Source organism: Lutjanus erythropterus, chromosome 10 (genome assembly GCF_056507025.1).
Source record: "Lutjanus erythropterus isolate fLutEry1 chromosome 10, fLutEry1.hap2, whole genome shotgun sequence".
NCBI lineage: Eukaryota > Metazoa > Chordata > Actinopteri > Lutjaniformes > Lutjanidae > Lutjanus > Lutjanus erythropterus.
The window spans coordinates 29,583,710-29,603,153 of NC_139326.1; the positions used below are offsets into that span (position 1 = coordinate 29,583,710).

A 19,444-nucleotide genomic window follows, 5' to 3' on the forward strand; every position below is an offset into this window, starting at 1 on the left:
AATATTCTATAAGAGGTGAGTAGGATGACTGATGACTGATTCCTCCCATCTATCTTGCCTTGTGAGACCAGTGAGGGAACATTATTACCACAGCTACTTAGACTTTTTGACAGTTCAGATGCTTTGCCATCTACATTTTCATCATACCAGATGGCCCATGTCTGCACTCAGCAACATATTTTCCTCGCCAGGACTGCTTGGCTAAAGAGTGGCTATTTGACTTCCACAGGGGCTCACAGGCACCCTTGGCAATATCCCTGAAACCATGGAGGAGATATGGCATGAGAGCCAGTGTTTGATCTGCACTCGTGTGTTTGTTTGAAGGGTGGTAGAGTTTCTGACAAGGGCGTTTGGCCGAGCGGGAAGAGAGTTGTTTAGGAACAGAGAGACTGACGGAGAGAAGAGCTAAGTCAGTGACGTTTATTTGTACAGCACCTTTTACTCTAAGAGCAGAAGTCACAAAGTACTTTACAAGTAGGAAAGATAAAGTACATTGTAGACCAAGTCACTGGAAGAACCAGTTTAGTCTTTACATTTTTACTGGACAGTTGCCCTGTCTGTGTACTTTATGGTTGTTTGTGTCTGTAATTCAAGCTTGACAACTGCATGAAATGGAAATTGAGTCAGAGCGTATTTTTCCCCATTCCATTGACATTTTTCTCTGCTCTAGACTGAACAGGCATAGTACTGCAGTAGTGTTTTACAGTGACATTTGAAGTCTGTATGATCTTGCTTGACTTTCACAAAGTCAAACAAACAACCCACAACCCCTCTCCACAGGCCAGCTCTGAACGGTTTTCACTCACGTTCAGAATTTCAAGTACAGATTTTCTTTTTTATTGATCAGTTGTATCAGTTTACCCATTTGGTCCTCATCCAGACCACAAAACATCCACTATCTGCCAGGGGCTTTGATTTGACAGGGATGCATTTTTGTATTTGTAGCTCAGAGTAATATAATTGTGACTTACACGGCATCATTTTACATATGCATAACAGTGTACATGGCTCTCTTTTTTTTCTTGTTATACTCCTGATGACCAGTGATATTTGCAAAGGGAGTGTTTGACAGTGGTAAGACATGGCTGATTAGGATGATCCATCCATCCATTTTCATCCGCATGTCCAACCATCTGTCTGCCTCTCTTTTGTTGAGAGGTGAACAACAGACCTGCTGTTGTTCACCGCAGCTGTGGGCCTCGCATGGATTGTTCTGGAAAGAGTCTGTTGGAGCACCGGCTGGGTTGTGGGGTCAGGTGAGAGAGAGGGAGGGAGATAGAGAGGTCCAAACAATCCCTTTTAACACTGACTCTCAGGCCAGGGCTGAACAGAGAGCCAGACAGGCCGGCAGGCTCATTAACATTCCTCAGGTTCAGAGCAAACTACAGTCATACAGTGAAATGGCTCAGGTGGATCAACATCTCATTACACAGTGTGGAAGAGAGTTATTCTGATTCATTTCTAATGATTGATGACAGAATTTTCTTTTGTAAAGAGCATCCCAGGTGACTTTTGCTTCAGTTCCAGTCACACAAATTCATGTGACAAACATGATGTTTTAATTCAGGATGAGTTAAAGGTGCAATATGTAATGTAAAACATTCAAAAATTAACTAATATCATCAGTAGAATGTGAAGAAATATGAGTTTCCACATTATGTATTTATTTATTATTTTATTTTATTTAACAGGGACAGTGCATATTAATAAACATTACCATAATTGTGCCAGAGTTAGCCGAGAGGCTACTTTTAATCTAGAGTCTCCGGACCGATGTTACAAAGTCACCCTTAAAAAAACATTTTTTTTCTGGATTAAACAGAAAAATAAAAATGTACACCTTCTGAATCTGAGTTTCTCTCTTACTGAATTAAGACTTGTTTTTTATTGTAAATCACACTTTATTTAAACTCAACAGAAGCAAAATAAATAAAATTCACCCAAAATGTCTTAGTTCATCTTTCCACTATTCCACTAATCACCAACTCTGAGTTAGATGTGAAAATATTCCAGCTCTTCTGTGATACCGACCTCCCTCTCACTCCTCTCCCACTCCACGCCCCTCTTGTCCCTGCTTGAAAATACCACGCCTTCATCATCCTCGGAGTCAAAGTCCAGGTTGCAGCTGGTGCAAATTACCTCGGTATTCCTTGAAAAGGGCACCCAGTGAACACACTGTACGGTGTTCACAAGGTGCCCCTTTCCATCAAGTAATGTCTGGTTTTGAACTGGTTCCATTCAAGATCCTTGGAATCTGGGTGCTACTTAGTGAACCATTTGCCAGTTTTTAGTGGAACCATTGTAATCAAGGATGTAATCAACAGAGGGCGCTACACAATGCACAACGACATGTATAATATAGCATGAAAACCTACTACTTTTTGGTTCCAGGATGGGTACCACCTATTCAGGTTTTGAACCAGTTTGTTTTTGGTTGAAATGCCAAGAACGGTACAGAATTCGGTGCTTGAACTGGAACAGTTTTGTGTTTTGTGCCGTTGTGCAGCTAGCTGCACGGCTAGCTAGCATCAGCTACAGTTAGCAGCAGTTAGCGTTCACTCTGGTGATATGTTTGGCGTATGAATTTGATGTGTCCAATTCTTACATATTGCACCTTTAACTTGCTTTGTATGACCATATGTGCTTGTGTTCAGTGTGTGTGTGGGAGCACAAAGGTATGAATATTAGATTAAAGGTGATAGAGATGCTACAAATGATGTATAAAGGCAAACAAAGGCACATAGCATGCAGTTGAGAGGTGTGGTTTCAGCTAAAAATGTATCTCTATTGCTGTTGTCTCTGTGTTTATAGCAACAGAAGAGCTGGTGCACAGATAAGGACCCAGTCTGGAGATAAGAGTGTCTGCTACATTCTTTTAATATCTGAATCAGTGTGTGTTTGTCAACATGCATCTAATTCTTCTCTTGAAGACTATTTTTACACTTCTCAGAACATAGATTCTGATTTGATAGGGATGTGAATCCTGGTCACAGAGCAGGTGACCGGAGGACACGGTGCCGCAAGCGCTGATGGTAGCAAAAAGACATTGTGCAATAGTCGGGCCTCTGAGACCTGCAGGTGCATTTATATGCAGGTGGAGTGGTGACTGCAGGCTTGCCAGAGCTTATCAGAGGAAGTCCATTTTTTTTTTTTTTTTTTTATTAAGCCTCTGCTCCTCCATCCTTGTCTGTGTCTCTGTTTTTTACACTCACACAGAAGACGCACGCTGACGCACAGTTAGCGAAAAGTAAGGAGGAAAGGAAAGAGGGTGACAGGGAGTGGTACAGTAAAATTGGAGAACACATGAGGAAATGAGACAGACTGGTGGTTTTGTGGCTCAGTGAGTACTCGGTTATGCTGTAAGCTGGGCAGCACCAGCGGATCACTTCCAGCCCCGGGGCTACACCTCAGTCACACACAGTCTGCAGCTCTGCTTCTTTATGAGGTGTTATTTATCCAGCACACACACACACACACACACGCTCATGACCTGAAATATGGAAGGAATTATGAAAATAAAGAGGTCAGCGATGATGATGAGGAGGAGGATGCCTGTAAATATTTAAGCATTGTGTGCTCTCTGTATCTACACTGTGTTTGTAAAGCAACAGCTAAACTTTCAATCAGGTCTGCATTGTTCTCCACAACAGGACTAACAAGAAGAGTTGAGATGGTTATTACACATGCATACATTAACATTTCATTAGTCATGAGTGACTGTCAAAGCAGAGAGCTCATGCTGCAGGCCAGTTCAACAGTGAGACTTTAGAAATGAACTAAACTGCCTGTCCTATCAGACACAGATTAACAGGAGAGTGATGGTATTAAAATGCCCTCAAACGTATCGCAGTTCATCGAGGAGTCTTTGCTGGTGGACACGTTTCCTCCCGTCAGCCTGTCACATCTTAACTCCAGCAGCTTCACTTTAGCGGCAGCTGTGAGCGTTTTTTTTTGCCCTGGTTTTTTGATTGTGTAATAATAACTTTGTTCTCTTGCAGAGGGTCCCCTGACAGATCCAAACCTCCCGATGTTCACTCAAGCTCATAATCAAGGGATGTCGCCCTGATTGCTGTTTGTCGGGCACAGCTCATTAAGCAAGGTAAGTTCACGCTGTTGACTTTTTTAGTCACCATGTTCATGATAGAAATTTTAATTTTAAGTCGTGAAATTTGTACCAGTAATTTTAGGTAGCCCTTTGTGTCTCTTTCAGATGTCAACCACGACGGAAAACGGGATGGGAGGGCCATGGAGCACGAGCAGAGAGAAAACGTACAAAAAGGTACAAAGTCTGACTCTTCATACAGCAAGTCTCCCTGTGTTTGATTTTATGTGCCTCTTAAGATGAATGTGAACCTGCTTGCATAACATTTATTTTGGAATGCCACTGTTTAGAACCAACAAGTCCAAAAGGTCTTTACTTCTGAGTCTGAGTCACATGAGTCCTTATAAATGTCCTTCTACAGCACATTATGTCCTGACCCCTGCCAGGGCTGGCTGCCAGAAATCAGTCAAATGCTGGTCACACTTGTTTTCTTTCTTTCCTTTTTTTTTTTTTTCTTAGCTTTAGACGTCACTGCTTATGGCAGCATTTCTTAAGATGTCACCATCAAAAGACTCTCAGCATTGGCTGTTCAGGTTGGGACTAAAAGCCAGTCAAATGTCTTTTTGTGGTGGCTACTAGTATATTTAAGATATTTAATATTCCTGTGTCCCACCCTTTTTAGTCCACGGTACCAAGCTTGCTCAACTGTTATTGGACCTGGTTTTGAATTATGTTAATAATACATGTGGTAATTTTGTGTAAATAATCCAGCACCTCTTAAGCATAATGTATGCTCATAAATCTTTCCATCCTCGCTTTGTCTCTCTCCCCCAATGTCTCTCCACACACCTTTTCACTATCCTTTAAGTGTAATTGCATTTTGTGCATGTTTTATACAGTTATGGTTACAGACGTTCTCTCCACCTCCCTAAACACATGATAAACAAAGGTGATAAACAAAGATGAATTTGACTGATACTATTATCTTTTTTCAACATTTTCATAGATATGAATGAATTATTTTGTCAACAATAGTCATATAGTGAAAATCTTATATTGTGGCCTGCTGTCCTGATTTGTCGCCATCTGCCATAGTTTGAATTGTGAATTGTGTGTAACTTGTTTTATTAAAGTGGATCTGTAAATTAAAATATAAAAATGCCTCAAAATAAAAGGGCTATGTACTGTATGTAACAGGAATAGCAGTGACAGTATGCTCTAACAGCCTGAGTAATGTAATGTTTTCTTTTCTATTTTTCCCATCTAGACCACGTCATCAGCCTTGAAGGGGGCCATTCAGCTCGGTATTGGCTACACAGTTGGCAACCTCACCTCCAAGCCTGACAGAGACGTGCTTATGCAAGACTTCTATGTGGTGGAGAGCGTCTTTCTGCCCAGGTTAGTGCTTCCCACTCAGACATACTGTATGTTCATGCTTACGCACAGAGCGTTTATACACAGCAAGACGTCTTCTATAATGTCCATTTTTGAAGCACTCATTCAACATACAGTACACATTATTAGTGTAGCAGTGGTTTGCAGGTTGCCAACAAAATAACAGCCAGACTTTTGCATAAGCTCAAGGCTACTGGTCTACAAGAACCAGTGAATAAGAGAGCTGCTTCATAAAAACAGATTATGTGTAGGTGGTAACAGACTGCTACTTGGCTGTGACAGTTTCCTGTCTCTGCACAGTGAATGAATGGAAAGCGACTAAAGACTAAGCTTTGCCAGTCTGCCCCCTCAAATATTATATGTCTGGGCCTTGTATTAAAGTTATTATTAATTGCGCTCAATGGAAAGTGCAGGCGCTGGACATCCAGTCCAAAAGAAATTGCTGCTACCACAAACTACCACCATCATCATTTATCAACAAAGTGAATTTTGCCAGTGTAAGTCATGATGCAGGGATAAAACTATTCTAGTGGATAATCCTGCCAAGAACTGTAAAATCAGCTTACTGTGCGCCTCTTACTGCCACAGTGCAAAACATATGTCAGTGTGGGGCCGCTCCATCATCTCAGGCTGTCTTCAGCTTCAATAAACATTTCCTATAATCCAAAACAGACCCAGGAATTCTTTGAAAGCGTGACTCATGTATTTACACATAGATTAACAGCTGATGCTCGAACATGTACTTCAGCTGTTTTGTACCATTTAGCTGTAATACGAGATATATTGTGACATGATTGCCATTTTGGCTCTGGCTTCCAGTGGAGATTCTCAAAAGAGTCAAATCAATCAGATCAGATCGAACTGGCAAACTGGGCAGTGTTGATCAAAGGCGTAACATTAAGCTGTACAGCAAGAAATAGTATTGGAAATGGACGGCTGCCATTTTGGCTCTGGTTGTTGACTGAGACTCCCGAAACTCAACACAAAACTGTGAAACTCGGCAGTGCTGATCAAATATGGATCAAATACAAGATTCTGTCACTCTGTCGCCTATTTCTTGCCTAAAATGTTTTCAGAAACATATTTAGTGTACTGTTGGCTGTAATATGAGAAAGTTGCTCGCCAGGCTGCCATTGTCGAAAATGGACTTGCAGAAGACAGAAAAAGAATCGCATTCATGATAAACAGATAAGGAGTGTGACGTCATTCTCTGCTCAGAATACCGTAACTCCACTATGTCTTTACATAGCAAAATAATTGTTTGTTGACATCTTGTGCAGCTGAATTTCACACCCTTAAAAATGTGCTTTGTATGGCCTATTCTGGAAATTCAGAGTTAATAAGTGCCAGTCAAGGAAAAGATGGCTAATGGCTAGTTATTTTTACATGTGTGGCCAAATACATGGTTCATCCAAGACTGTCTTTAATTCTGAAGCTTCAGGAAGAGAATTTGAGTCCTGCTAGGAAGTACTTTGTGGTTTACTTTTGAGATTCAGCACCAGGATATGCAAACTCTGTATTGTTTATGCAAAGCCACTCTTAGCACGCACATTTACTGTCCTGCTCCTCAGCAACAGCCAAACATTGCTCGTTGGTGTTGGCCCTACAGTGATGAGTGTTTAAAAACTTCCTTTAGCTTTGCTGAGGCAGTGAAGTACAAAAGATGAAAGCAAGCTTGTTATATCATCTTCAATCTGCACCCAGTGTCAAGCCTTTTCACTTAATGATGACATAAAATGAAAGTTGTAGTCATCTTCAGGTCCAGCTTTTCACTGGAAAAGCCGGCAGGAATTAAAAAAAAAAAATTTAAAAAAAAAATTTAAAAATTACACAAGACACAACAAACAAAATAAAACGGCGGGGAGGGAAAATTGATGTCTTACATCTGCCATCTGACATAACCATTTCCCTCTTTATTCTGTTGGTTTCTCTGAGTGTTTCTTTTCTGTTCTGTAATAGTCCACAAGCACAAACCCCTCTCTTTCTTGTCACTGACAGAGTATCCTGAGAGAGTGGCTGAGTGATGAAGGCTGCTCTCCAACACTTTTATTGTTTCCCTCCCTCTAACTGCTCCTCTCCTTCTCTTCCTCCTCGTGCTGTTGGTCCTCCCTGGAGGTTTTTCCACTGTTGTTTGTCTTGTCAGTCTAGTTTTGGATGGCTGGAGATGTCACAGATCACTTTGACTCCCACACACACACACACACACACAGTTTTTTGTTTCTCACAACATGACAACCAGCACACACCTTTCACCAGGCAGACGCACGCACATAGATGGCTCTCTGATTAGACTGAATGAAACATTTCCAGGTGCTGTTTGTTGCTAAATGGTATCCATGCGATGCATGCATTGCGATGATGGACTGTCAGTCACTGATAATAGATAATTGTTGTTGTTGCCATCACTGGCTAAACAGAGCAGTCAGATTTCATTGTATAGTAATCACAGGTATAGTGTTGCACAGCAGGGCCTGACTGTTGCCTGTATCCAATTACTGAATATGGTACCAGCACAAAACAACAACACCGTAGCCTCTTTACCCTGAAAACTATCCAAGTCCTACAAATCTAAACCAGATTTGGAGGCGCCCTGGAAAACAAAAACCTTTATTAACCTACTTCTTGTAGATTCAGGGTCATTGTGATTGATTTCAATGAGTTTATTTGATGAAAGATTTGACGACTGACTCATGCTAACCCTCTTACTCCTTTGTCATGGTGTTCTGTTTGGACACGAGTTACGAAACAGGTTTTCTTGAGGCCTGTCTGAGAATGTCAGGTCTAACTGTCAAGGCAACAAAAAATGCAGGTCATTTTGCTGTTTTCATTCTCACCTTTTTACTATTCCCATTCGCCCTCTCAGAGTTGAGGCTCATGTGTTGTGTGGTATTGTTTAGATCAAGTAATCAGAGCCACCGTCAGTCTCCAGGCGAAGAACTCTATACAGGTCAGTTTGTGACCACAATACTGATGAATCTCGGTTCCCATAGATGACTTTACTGAAGCCTGTTCATGCACATGGGTGGAGTACATTACAAGGGCCCACTGATACACTTACTGGGAGTCAATAGCCTAGATACCTGGGTGCAAAAATTAGGTGTTAGGCTTCACTTTCCCCCCGGTGCTGCCTGCATGAGATCCTTGGTAGGAGAATGACTGCGTTAATGACACTGACTTTGAGTGTTTTACTTATGTAATGTTTTTAGTGTTTGAATGATATATCTAATATACCGTTATATGCTTTTGTTTCCTGGCTTGCTGGTATATTCATTGCACATCCCAGTGAGGGAAGCAACTTGACCCCAGCACATCACTATCCTGACTTCCGCTTCAAGACCTACGCCCCGCTGGCCTTCCGCTACTTCAGGGACCTGTTTGGCATCAAACCAGATGACTACCTGGTAAGACTAAAACACGACTGAGACTAATCTGGTCATGATTTTGCATGATTACCGAATAATTTGCAAAATGTCATGCAGGTGTGGGTGTGGGAAGGAAGTGTTGGCTGGTCAAATCAAATCAAGAATACACAAATTTACGCCTGAAGAAGCACACTTTGAAACATCAGATCAAATTCACCTAGATGTGTCAGTTCAGAAAGATTTCTAGCAAACTTGATGTGGATAGGACCAATCAACCGTATATCTAATATGGGTCAGGTTTGATAAATGACTGTACAGAGAAGCATTGTTGACGCATTTCCAACTGCAGCCAAGATGGCTACTGTTTATGTGGAATGTTTTGTTGAATCCACTATCACATCAGTATCAAGTATTTCAAAGAAGAACAGACAGCTGTGCTTAAAGCTTTTGTGGATTAATTGCTCTGATTTGTTGTAGGTGTATTCTCTGTTTGTAAAAATGTGCAGGCTATGCACCAAAAAAAAAAAAAAAAAAAAGTTTCAATATTTCATCAACTAAAATGTGTGTACTAGCCTTCATCTATGGTTTGGCATCCTGTCCTTTGCTGGTGGTTAGACTTGAGTCACCCTAGGTCAGCTATGGATGCCAAATCCAAAAAGAGAAAAGTTCTGTCTATCAGTGTATCTCCAACAACACATTTATTCTTTGTTTAAATTTCTCTTTTTTTGTGGTATAAGCATACTCTGTTCAACTACACCTTTCTGCTCTGTAGCTGATTTATTTGTCCCTGTGAACACTTGAATCTGATGTTTTACTGTTTCTATACATGCACAGGTCAAAAATAGAAATAGGAAACAGCCATAAGCAAGAGACAACAGCCTGCTGGTTCCCTTTCTCCTGAATTACTTCTCACTGACTGAACATTAATCTTCCACCTCAGTGCGTACTTAATTGTGACAGAATTCAACGTGTATTTTATTGAGTAGTGGGCGAGTGATGCCACACACCATCTGTGCTGAGGAAAGACAGGATTGGAGGATGATGTTGAGGCAATACATCGGGGCAGTGAAGATATCGGAGGTAATGACTGAGCTAACGGAGCGTGCCCTCATTACAACAGCTTTCACCAGCTCCCAGTGCTGAATGACATCAGCAGATGATTCTGTGATTTCCCAGCAGAGTCCCACACAAACACAGACTGAGAAATAGATGGTGAGAAAGGGAGAGTAATGTTTTTGAAAAGATCTGTGAAAATATTCTCTGAAGACGTCAATGTTGAATGTCACTTACAAGGCACGGTCAAACACTCCTGTCAAAGTTTTTATTTATTTACAATACATGCTATCAGGTTTGCTGATTTAATTTGCTGCTCACCAAAGAGTACACCTTGTTACCTTATTCATCCCTACTTAACACATACACTGCTTGCTTGGAACAAAATTAGATTTAATGTAATCTTGTTTGGGCTTTATCATGTTATTACGCCATTTTTCTATTTTCTGTCTGCCTCCAAGCCTTTAAAAAATCACCAGCTGCTTTCTTGTTCTTGAATGCAAATGTGTTTCTGCATAAGTGAAAGACAAAAGGCTCTGGAACGAAGACAGAGACAAAAGTGTAACTTCAAGGCGGCAGAGGGAGGATGGCATGAGGCACAGCAGCTTAGAGGATGTACTCATGATTGATGTCCTTGAGGTGATGATGAATTCATTCAGACAGAGGCAACACAGCAGAGACTAATTAAAAGAGAGAACACACACACGCACACACACGCACACACACACACACGCACACACGCACGCACACACTTTTTCAGTATCCTGAATGCAAATGCAATAAACTGCGGATGTGGTTGTGCTGGTAACTCATCGTGACTGCAGACGGTCATCAGTGGAAGAGTCTTTGGAGAGGAAGAGTGGAATGCCTCCAGTGTTTCTCCTCTCTGAACAGGTTGCTCTCATAACGCACTGATTAACATCTAGCTGTTCTGTTCAGTTGGCTGCTCCCACAGTCTCTTTCTCACACGTTGGGATGAATGCTCTGTATCCATTTTGGAGGGTTTTTTTTTTTTTGAGAAGCAGCATAAGCAGTAATTGCTCCTTATCGCCCTCAGCTGCAGGAGCTTATGATTCTGTCCTTGTTACTGGGCTTGTTTGCCTGTTTGCCAGCACCAAGACTCAAATGTCTGTAGATTTCAATAGAAGTTTAGAACACAGATAAGCTTCACACTCACCTGATGTTGTCATTACACAGTTTGGCCTCTACGTCAAATTAGCTTCAAAGTCCAGTGCCCTTCCTGGGTGCTTGAGATTAGCTTCCTAATTTGATAGCAGTTTGCTAACATTAGCCAATTTAGGATGTGGCATATGGTTGGATAGTTAGATCCCCCAGCAACATCTTTTAACCATGTCCAATATTTGGTTTTCTTTTCAACATAGACTAGCCTAGCCCATAGCATATCTAAGTACAAGAAATATTAAAGGAGAAAGTTGACAGAGGTACAAAGCTTGCTCGACTGTTATTCGAACACAAAGCAAAAAAAGGTGTGACTTAGGAAGAAGAAATGCTTTTCTTTGTTTGATGTAAAAGAACTTAACTGGCCTGCACAGCGCCTTGACGTCGACCCTCCCATCCCATACCTTGAGGGTGAATTTTAACAAGACAGCATCAGGGTTTTACCTCATTGATGCTCTTGTGGCTGAATGGGAGCAAACGCCTTCAGCAAGGTTCTAAAATGGATGGAAAGAGTGAAGGCTATTATACAGAAGCAGCATATTTATGATTTTGGAATGACACGTTCAGCAATCGTATAAAGATGTAATATCTGGCTGTGCACTTTGTCTGGGTGTTCACATAATTTTTGGTCACATTGTGCATGAAACCACAAAAACACAAACAACAGAACAGAAACCTGGTGCTTTTGTATCACAAGATTTACTGTAAATACCCTACAGTGTGTGAAGATTTACTACAGTTTTTCTTTTTCCTCCAGCACTAAATAAACAAAAGACGTCTGTGCTGCAGCATCTTTGTTTCATAATGTTTTCCATATGAAGTTTAACTGTTTTTTTTTTTTATTTATTCTGTACTATGGATTATATTTTTAGTACTGTCTGTATCTGAATATGCTCCAAATGATGCTGTTTTCTCTTTCATGTGAAATGTTAAACTGGTTTGTTTATGTGTCTCCTTCCTCAGTACTCTCTGGTAAATGAACCTCTGATTGAGTTGACCAACCCGGGGGCCAGCGGCTCTCTCTTCTACCTAACCAGCGATGATGAGTTCATCATTAAAACCGTCCAGCACAAAGAGGCCAAATTCCTACAGAGATTGCTACCTGGATACTACATGGTGAGACTCTCCAGCACCTGATGAAGTGGAAAAAACTCCACTTCTGAATGATAAATATGTGTCTACACCCCTTTTAGCATTAAATCTGAAGAGATCACTCATCAGACACTTAAGTGGCATAAATGAGATGCAATGAACATTCTCATTGCTTCAGTCATAGGGCATCCTCTGACTGAAAACTGTCTCAGTTAAGGAGATTGAGGACACAGTGGTTACATATACAGTCAAACATTTGATTGTTTGCTCACTTATTCACTCCTGTACAGTAAATTCATTTTAAGACCCCATGCACCAGGCACACACCAGGATTTAGTTTCATTCATTTGGGTGCCCTGGTAGCTGGGTTTGGTTGAGTGCACGCCCCATGTACAGAGGCTGGGTCCTCTGCAGCGGGCCATGGATTTGGTTCCAAGCTGTCCTATCAAATAAATAGTTAAAAGCCCCAAAAATAATCTGCAAACATTTCCAGTAACTCCAGAGTGTTATAAAGTCCAAAAGTCAAAGTTTATTGAAAACTTAAAATGGCCTGTTGTAATTGGTCCAGGCTTCACACATGGTAGTAGCCTAACAAATGGTGTGATTTACATTTTTCAGTCTTTACTGTGTATTTAAATGCTACTTTTAATTATTAAAAATAAAAGTTGAGAAATTTATGTTTTCCCAATCATGTTTGGTGGGCCAATTGTATAGAAGTGTGTGGGCCCAGCCCTGTTAGGCTCACCCACATTACTGCACCTCCCTCGTATCAATATTGCCTCTAACTTCCAATTCTTTGGACCGTTGAAGATAAATGAGCCAACAAACAGCTCTAAATCTTGCTTGTAATAAGAATTGAAAATGTGTAGTCTACAGTATAATATAATTATATTTGTTTTAAAACAGTGCCAAATGCTGAAATTATATTTTCTTGAAGGAAAACAGTAACAAAGTAGTATGTGGTTTTATGCAATCACATAAATACCTAAAAACCTATTATATTTATCAAGTATGTTGCAACATAACCTTTTTTATCATTCAGAGCTTCCCAATTGTAAAAGTGCAGTCCAAATCAATTTGATTATTTTTGTGTGTTTTGATCCTGGTCCCTGCACCGCAACTTCAACTCTCCTTCACTTCATAGAACCTGAACCAGAATCCACGCACACTACTGCCCAAGTTCTACGGACTCTACTGCATCCAGTCTGGCGGCATCAACATCCGACTGGTGGTCATGAACAATGTGCTGCCGCGCTCCGTCAAAATGCATTACAAGTACGACCTGAAGGGATCCACCTACAAAAGACGAGCGTCCAGGAAAGAGCGAGAGAAGTCTTGTCCAACATACAAAGACCTGGACTTCCAGGACATGCACGAAGAGGGGCTTTACTTTGACGCAGAGACGTACAACAACCTCATGAAGACCCTTCAGAGAGACTGTCGGGTACGTGGTTTTAGCGGTGTGTGGAGCAAGTGATTGTGTGTATGTGTGTGTGCTTATTCTTGTCTCTGTTCATTGGAGTGGCTTTGAAATGGCAAAATCATGTCACAACAGGAAGGTCACTATTATTTCACAAAAGGAAGCTGTGTGACACACAAGGAAGTCAGCCAATATTTGTTTCATTACCAAATACTTTACTTCAAAAGGCCATTTCTGTTACATTGTCATGCCTTCATTCCTTCACTAAAACACTGTGACCTGTGTGCAGCAAAGCCCCACATGGACATTATGTCATGTGCCATATCGCAACTTAGAGCAGATTCCTTTGAACCTGAGAATTCTCTGGAGTGAAGGAACATAGTTGCTGATGTTGTGACCTTTCATTCTTGGAGCTGATTATGTAAGCTTCAACACATAATAAGCATAACTTAACCATGTTGTGTAGTAGTCCAGGACAGTGTGTGTGTGCGTCTTAGATGGGACAAATTGTTTTGAGAGGAGAAATTTCCATGTGTTTGCCAATGTGTTTCCACTGTGTGTTCAGTCTAAGCTTTCGGTTTGCCCAGGGCTCTGTTCTCCCGTCACTGTGCTGCTATGTTTCACTACATGACGGCTCTACAAACACTGAATGTGATTAAGACATGATCCTGGTAGCGTGAGAGACTCAGAGCTCGATCCAAACATAGTCCTCCAATCTAAAGGCTTGCATTCTTCTCTATTTTAGCGCACAGGCCAGGAGACTGTCTGCTGGGGAACTGTGCTCCGGTGATCCACCAGTACATGAAAACAAACAACGTCATACAAAAGTAGTCATCTGAAATAGCCCAGACTTCAGAATTAAATATACTTTTTGTCTATGACTATTAAATCAGTGCCAGAGAAACTGTTGTGGAAACAGCCTCACAGTGAAAACTGCAGGACCATGTATAACACATTTTCAGATTTTGCTGATGTATTTTGTGAACCACAATTGTAGGCAAGGAACAAGCCTCCAGGCTTTGACAAGCAAAAGAACCAGAACATAACAGCTGATTTTTCTGATTTGCTTTTCTTGTGCTTCTACAATAACAACTGAGATATGCCATAGAGTTACGTGGTTGTCGTGGTTTTGCAGAGATGCAGGGGGATGTAGAGTCAACAGGCCACCATTGGTCAGTTAATTCATGCAGTGACGGTAAAATGGGCAAACCACAAGGATCAGTGCTTGGACCTTTGTTGTTTAATGTGTGATATCTCTGAATGTTGCACAGGAATGTTGATTTGCAGATGTACACTGATGATACTGTTATTTTGGGGGCAGAAAAAAATGCCCACTATTGCTGCCTCCAAACTAACAGATAAGACAAGAAACCACTGAGTTTTCATCATAACAATATTCTTAAGTATAATCTCCTCAGTATTTAGAATTTCATTAATTACTGTAACCTCACACTTATATTTAAATGTATCCACCATCTAGCTCCACCCTTTTCAATATATGTTCATAACTAGACTTAACTATACTGCCACTAACACCTGAGGTACGTCAGGAAGAAACTTAGACACTGATAGACTTCCTGCATTCTCAATCAAAGGTACGGCCCTCTGGAATATCCGATCTGCTCTTTAAAGCAGATTCAGGATTTTAAACCACTGTTTATACAAACATGACACTAACTAGGTAGGCTATTATTTGATTCTTGAGTTGCTGGTGTTTTGTGTTTCTGTTTGTTGTCTGTTTTACATGTTTGTCTGTGTGTTCTCTTGATTACGATATGGACTGCAGCATGTAATTTTACTGATTGCTTCAACTATCAATGCTCATCAAGGGACTGGTGTTTAAAATTAGGTATTACCTACAAACAAAGTATAGTACATCTGTCACTGCTTATGCAACTGTCAATGTTTTTTCTGTACTTCTCAACACAGATTGATTGAATTGTCTAACTGTAGACTAATTATTTTGGGGTGGTTCCTCAGCAAACTGTATATGTATTTGTGCAGTGACATTTGTACCTTGTTCTTTATGTGAACAGAGTGGTTGGCCTCTTGGAATAGCTTTATGAGTGATGACAATGTGGCCTCTAGACACTAATTGAATGTGTTTTACCCTCATAGTGGTTGGTTAATGATGGGCCTAAAGCCCCCTGTGTTGTAATCCCATTTGTTCTGCTTGACATGCAGTAACTGCACATACACACACACACACTGTTCCTCCATGGGGTCCATACTCTGAAATTCAACCTGGAATCTGACCAGGATGTTACTGTAAGTGTGGCTCAGTATATCAGATGAAGCCCAGAGATCACAAAGAAAGAGTTCCTGCCAGACTTCCTGCTGGGCCCGGCTGACCGGCCAGACCTGGCAACCCTGCATGGCACCATTCAGCTAACAACTTAATGACTTCCATTACACCAGTCTCAGCCTCAATGGTTCAATTTTTAGTGTATGGGAATAGAAGCACCTTGATGGTTTTATCGCCAAACAGTGATTGATGGCGCATGGAGGGGAGTTAGCAGTAATGAACAGTGTGATGCTGCGGGTATATTTAGTTTGGCCTGTTAAGTAACAGAGCCTCTTCTCTTCTCTTCTCTTCTCTTCTCTTCTCTTCTCTTCTCTTCTCTTCTCTTCTCTTCTCTTCTCTTCTCTTCTCTTTTATGCTACACATCAGTGTTGTAGTTCTCGAGATTGGCCTTGGTCTCAACACCATCTCAAGATCTCTCTCTCTCTCTCTCTCTCTCTCTCTCTCTCTCTCTCTCTCTCTCTCTCTCTCTCTCTCTCTCAACTGCACTGTCTCGATTGGTCTCAGACAAAGAAGACTCAGATTTTATTTCAAGATCTGTCAAGAACACAGCTGCTGGGATATCACCAAACTGCCTGTGTATTGTCTGATTTATTTGTCAACATCATTACTCTCATTCACACACTCCAACAAAGTGAATGTGGAGACAGGAGAAGAAGCTGTGGCTCTCTGGGAGCAGATGTCAGCCAAATCTACTGTAATACATTTGTCTACCTAAATCACAAAGAACACATAGCAGTATGTAGATTTCTTCTAAGTTATGTTTTTGCTTGTGATAAATAATGACGAGACAGGCAACATAAAGCTATATACCTTGTATAGTTACATCAATAATTACATCAATGTTAGGTAATGTTAGCAGTGACACTCCAACACTCCCTCACTAGGGTGAGAAAGGTAGATATGTGACATTATTTTGTTAACTAAAAGCTTTTATTATAAAGCAGCAAAATCAGGAAATGTTTTCATTAACAGTAACTTCACATGACTTCTATCCAGCTGAAAGCAAACATGAAACAATAGAATAAAGCAGAGACCTGAAAATAAGTAAGTAGAATCTCGCAACACATGCTTGTTTGAGGGGGAGAAAGGGGCATCATAACAGGTTGGCCGTAGTTGGCGAGGGGGTCCGATGTGCTTTGCCCCCACTCCAGAGAAGGTCCATCTTGGGTACAACTGTGCATTAAAAGTCAGTGCAGCATGGTTTGACTTGGCAAGGCCAAAAGAGCCAATAGAAAAGTCCTAGTCTCATCGTGGTCTTGGTCTAGGTGGTCTACGCTGGTCTACGACTACAACACTGCTACACATGAAATGACATGACTTCCATTTTGTGCTAGAGTAAATAAGTAAATAAGTTTGTTTTTCAGTATTGCTCTTTCGGAGGAGTGGAGTATCCATCCAGGCAAAGTGTGTAAACAGCTGTGAACAACTGTTTCTTTCCCACCTTTGAAGTCAAACAGTATCTTGATCACTTTTTTTTAGTCAAACCTGACACTTGTGACTTTTGGTCAGAGTAAGTTTACCAGAAACTCAGAGGAACTTGAAGTGATCTCCTCAGGTCATGGTCTCTTCTTATAATCATTAACAAATATGCTGACTGTGCCAGTGTCCTCTATTTTGTCCTCTCTTATGTTTTCTTAAGCAGATTGCAGCCAGAATGACATCCTCCCCTTTTGCTAAGTCAGTGCTTCCTTAACATTAACTTACATTTACAACCTTGGCCAAACGCATACCAGGCCTGCACCATCTACTCGCTACGTGTGCATGTACAGGCCTCTGTGTGACACATATTGTATGTATATAGTATATGGCGTTGTGTGGTATGAGTGTGTGTGTGTATTATGTAAGTGAGGCTGTTTAGCAGCTGCTGTTAGAGACTCTATGCTGTACAGTTTGTTATTGTCATGGCTTCCTGCGCTCGCCTCCTGAGCGGGAAGCAAAGTGCCCTCTAAGCAGAATCGCTGTCCATTTCCATGAGTAAGCAGCTAACCCCATCACCCCAGGAGAGGCTGTGGACCAAAACACAGAGGAGGGGTCGGCATAAGCCAAGCAACAGGGGGTGAGGGGCGTGGAGGGAATGAGGAAGTGGAAGGGGACTGTTGTCCTATGAAAGTACGTGTGGGGAGGCCGCAGAAAAACAAATTTTAGCTATTTTTCCAGTCTGGAGTGTTGTGATTTCTGTTCAGTAGGAATGTGGGAGATCAGAGTTAAGTCGAAGCAGAAGGCAGAACAATGAAACTAAAAGGAGGATGAGCGTGGATGAGATATTTCTGCTATATGGGACACTTCTAGTGACTCGCAGGGTACACTTTCTTCCTTTTAAGTATACGCTCTCCATTACTCTGCAGCTCCCCTGATACTCCCCAAATGCCAAAACAACACGAGGCATTAATAATTCATTTGATCTCTACTGTACAGCGAGAGTGAGACAGAGAGAGTTTATTGTAGAGTGAGTGTGTGTTTGTGCTGTTCTGATGCTGGCTGCGTGTGTGCTTTGAATCAGAGAAGAGCATCATGTCCCTGTTGCATTAGTAGCTGTCTGTGAGTCGGAAAAATGATGATAGTGATGCCGCTCATAATGTCAAGCTGTTGAGACAGTCTTGTTCATACTACATGTTTGACAGGTGAGACCTCGGCCTCCCAGGCCAATTGACATCCATGCACTGTCTAATTCTGTTTGAGACCTGGTGATGTAGTAGTCCTTTGATTTCCTATACAAACAAGTCCAGAAATAATGATTCAAACAATGTAGGCAGCCATTCTTGGTCGTTTGACGATAATGGAATGCATAGCAACCAGTGTAGCCAATCATAAACAGCCATTTACTGTATGCCCCCCCCTCCCCTTCTGAGCCATGGGATCCTGTGACAACAATGGCTTCTCTCACTCTAAGGCCCTGACCTTGCAGCCAGAAGTCAGTAGGATCCTTACCCAGATTCACTACACATGACTAAAATCTATTCATTACACAGGTCAGGGGCTGCAACTAATGATTGTTTTCTTTTATCAGCTATTTGAATCAACCAATTATTTTGTCTATTTAATGTCAGTAAATATCAGTGGTGGAAAGAGAACCGAAAGTTAGTTAGTTACTATTAGTTACTTTTTTAGCTGTTCATGTTTAATGCATTATAGTAGGCATTCAACTGAGAGGGTCTATGTTTTTCCAGATCTTCAAATCTGTGTCTGCTGCAGCGTTTTGCTTTTTTTTTTCCTCGTCCATGTGTCATGGTTTTCATTGGCTTGCAGTCGGATATCCTTATTGGCCACAAAAATGCTGATGAAAGATTTGGATATTAATTCAGATTATAGGCTTACTAAATTGCGATGATACTGTTATGATTCTAAAAGTATCTAAGTAGATTACACCCCTGACCAATAGTGAAAAATGTTCAAGATTTGTTCAGGTGTCTTGTTTTGTCCCACCAGCAGTGCAAAGTCAAAGATATTCAGATTACTATCAGAGAGAAGTAAGAAAACCAGAAAATATTGTTGCTGTTAGAAAAAGTCTTTATGCCTTTATAAGTCTGAATAAGTGACAAAAATCAAAAATCGTATGTCCCTAATCTAATGCGTCGTATCATGGGTTGCATGTTACA

General features: G+C 41.1%; 1 protein-coding gene across 1 annotated transcript in view; it reads left to right on the forward strand.

Annotated features, from left to right (window-relative positions):
- Positions 1-19,444, forward strand: part of pip5k1bb (phosphatidylinositol-4-phosphate 5-kinase, type I, beta b) — a 46,878-nt gene that overhangs the window by 13,853 nt on the left and 13,581 nt on the right. Inside the window, exons 2-7 of the mRNA XM_084728986.1 lie at positions 3,999-4,099; positions 4,211-4,279; positions 5,310-5,440; positions 8,721-8,838; positions 11,995-12,147; positions 13,268-13,567. Of these exons, the coding sequence (XP_084585112.1) occupies positions 4,211-4,279; positions 5,310-5,440; positions 8,721-8,838; positions 11,995-12,147; positions 13,268-13,567 (771 nt within the window). The 5' untranslated portion in view covers positions 3,999-4,099. The remainder of the gene's footprint in view (positions 1-3,998; positions 4,100-4,210; positions 4,280-5,309; positions 5,441-8,720; positions 8,839-11,994; positions 12,148-13,267; positions 13,568-19,444) is intronic.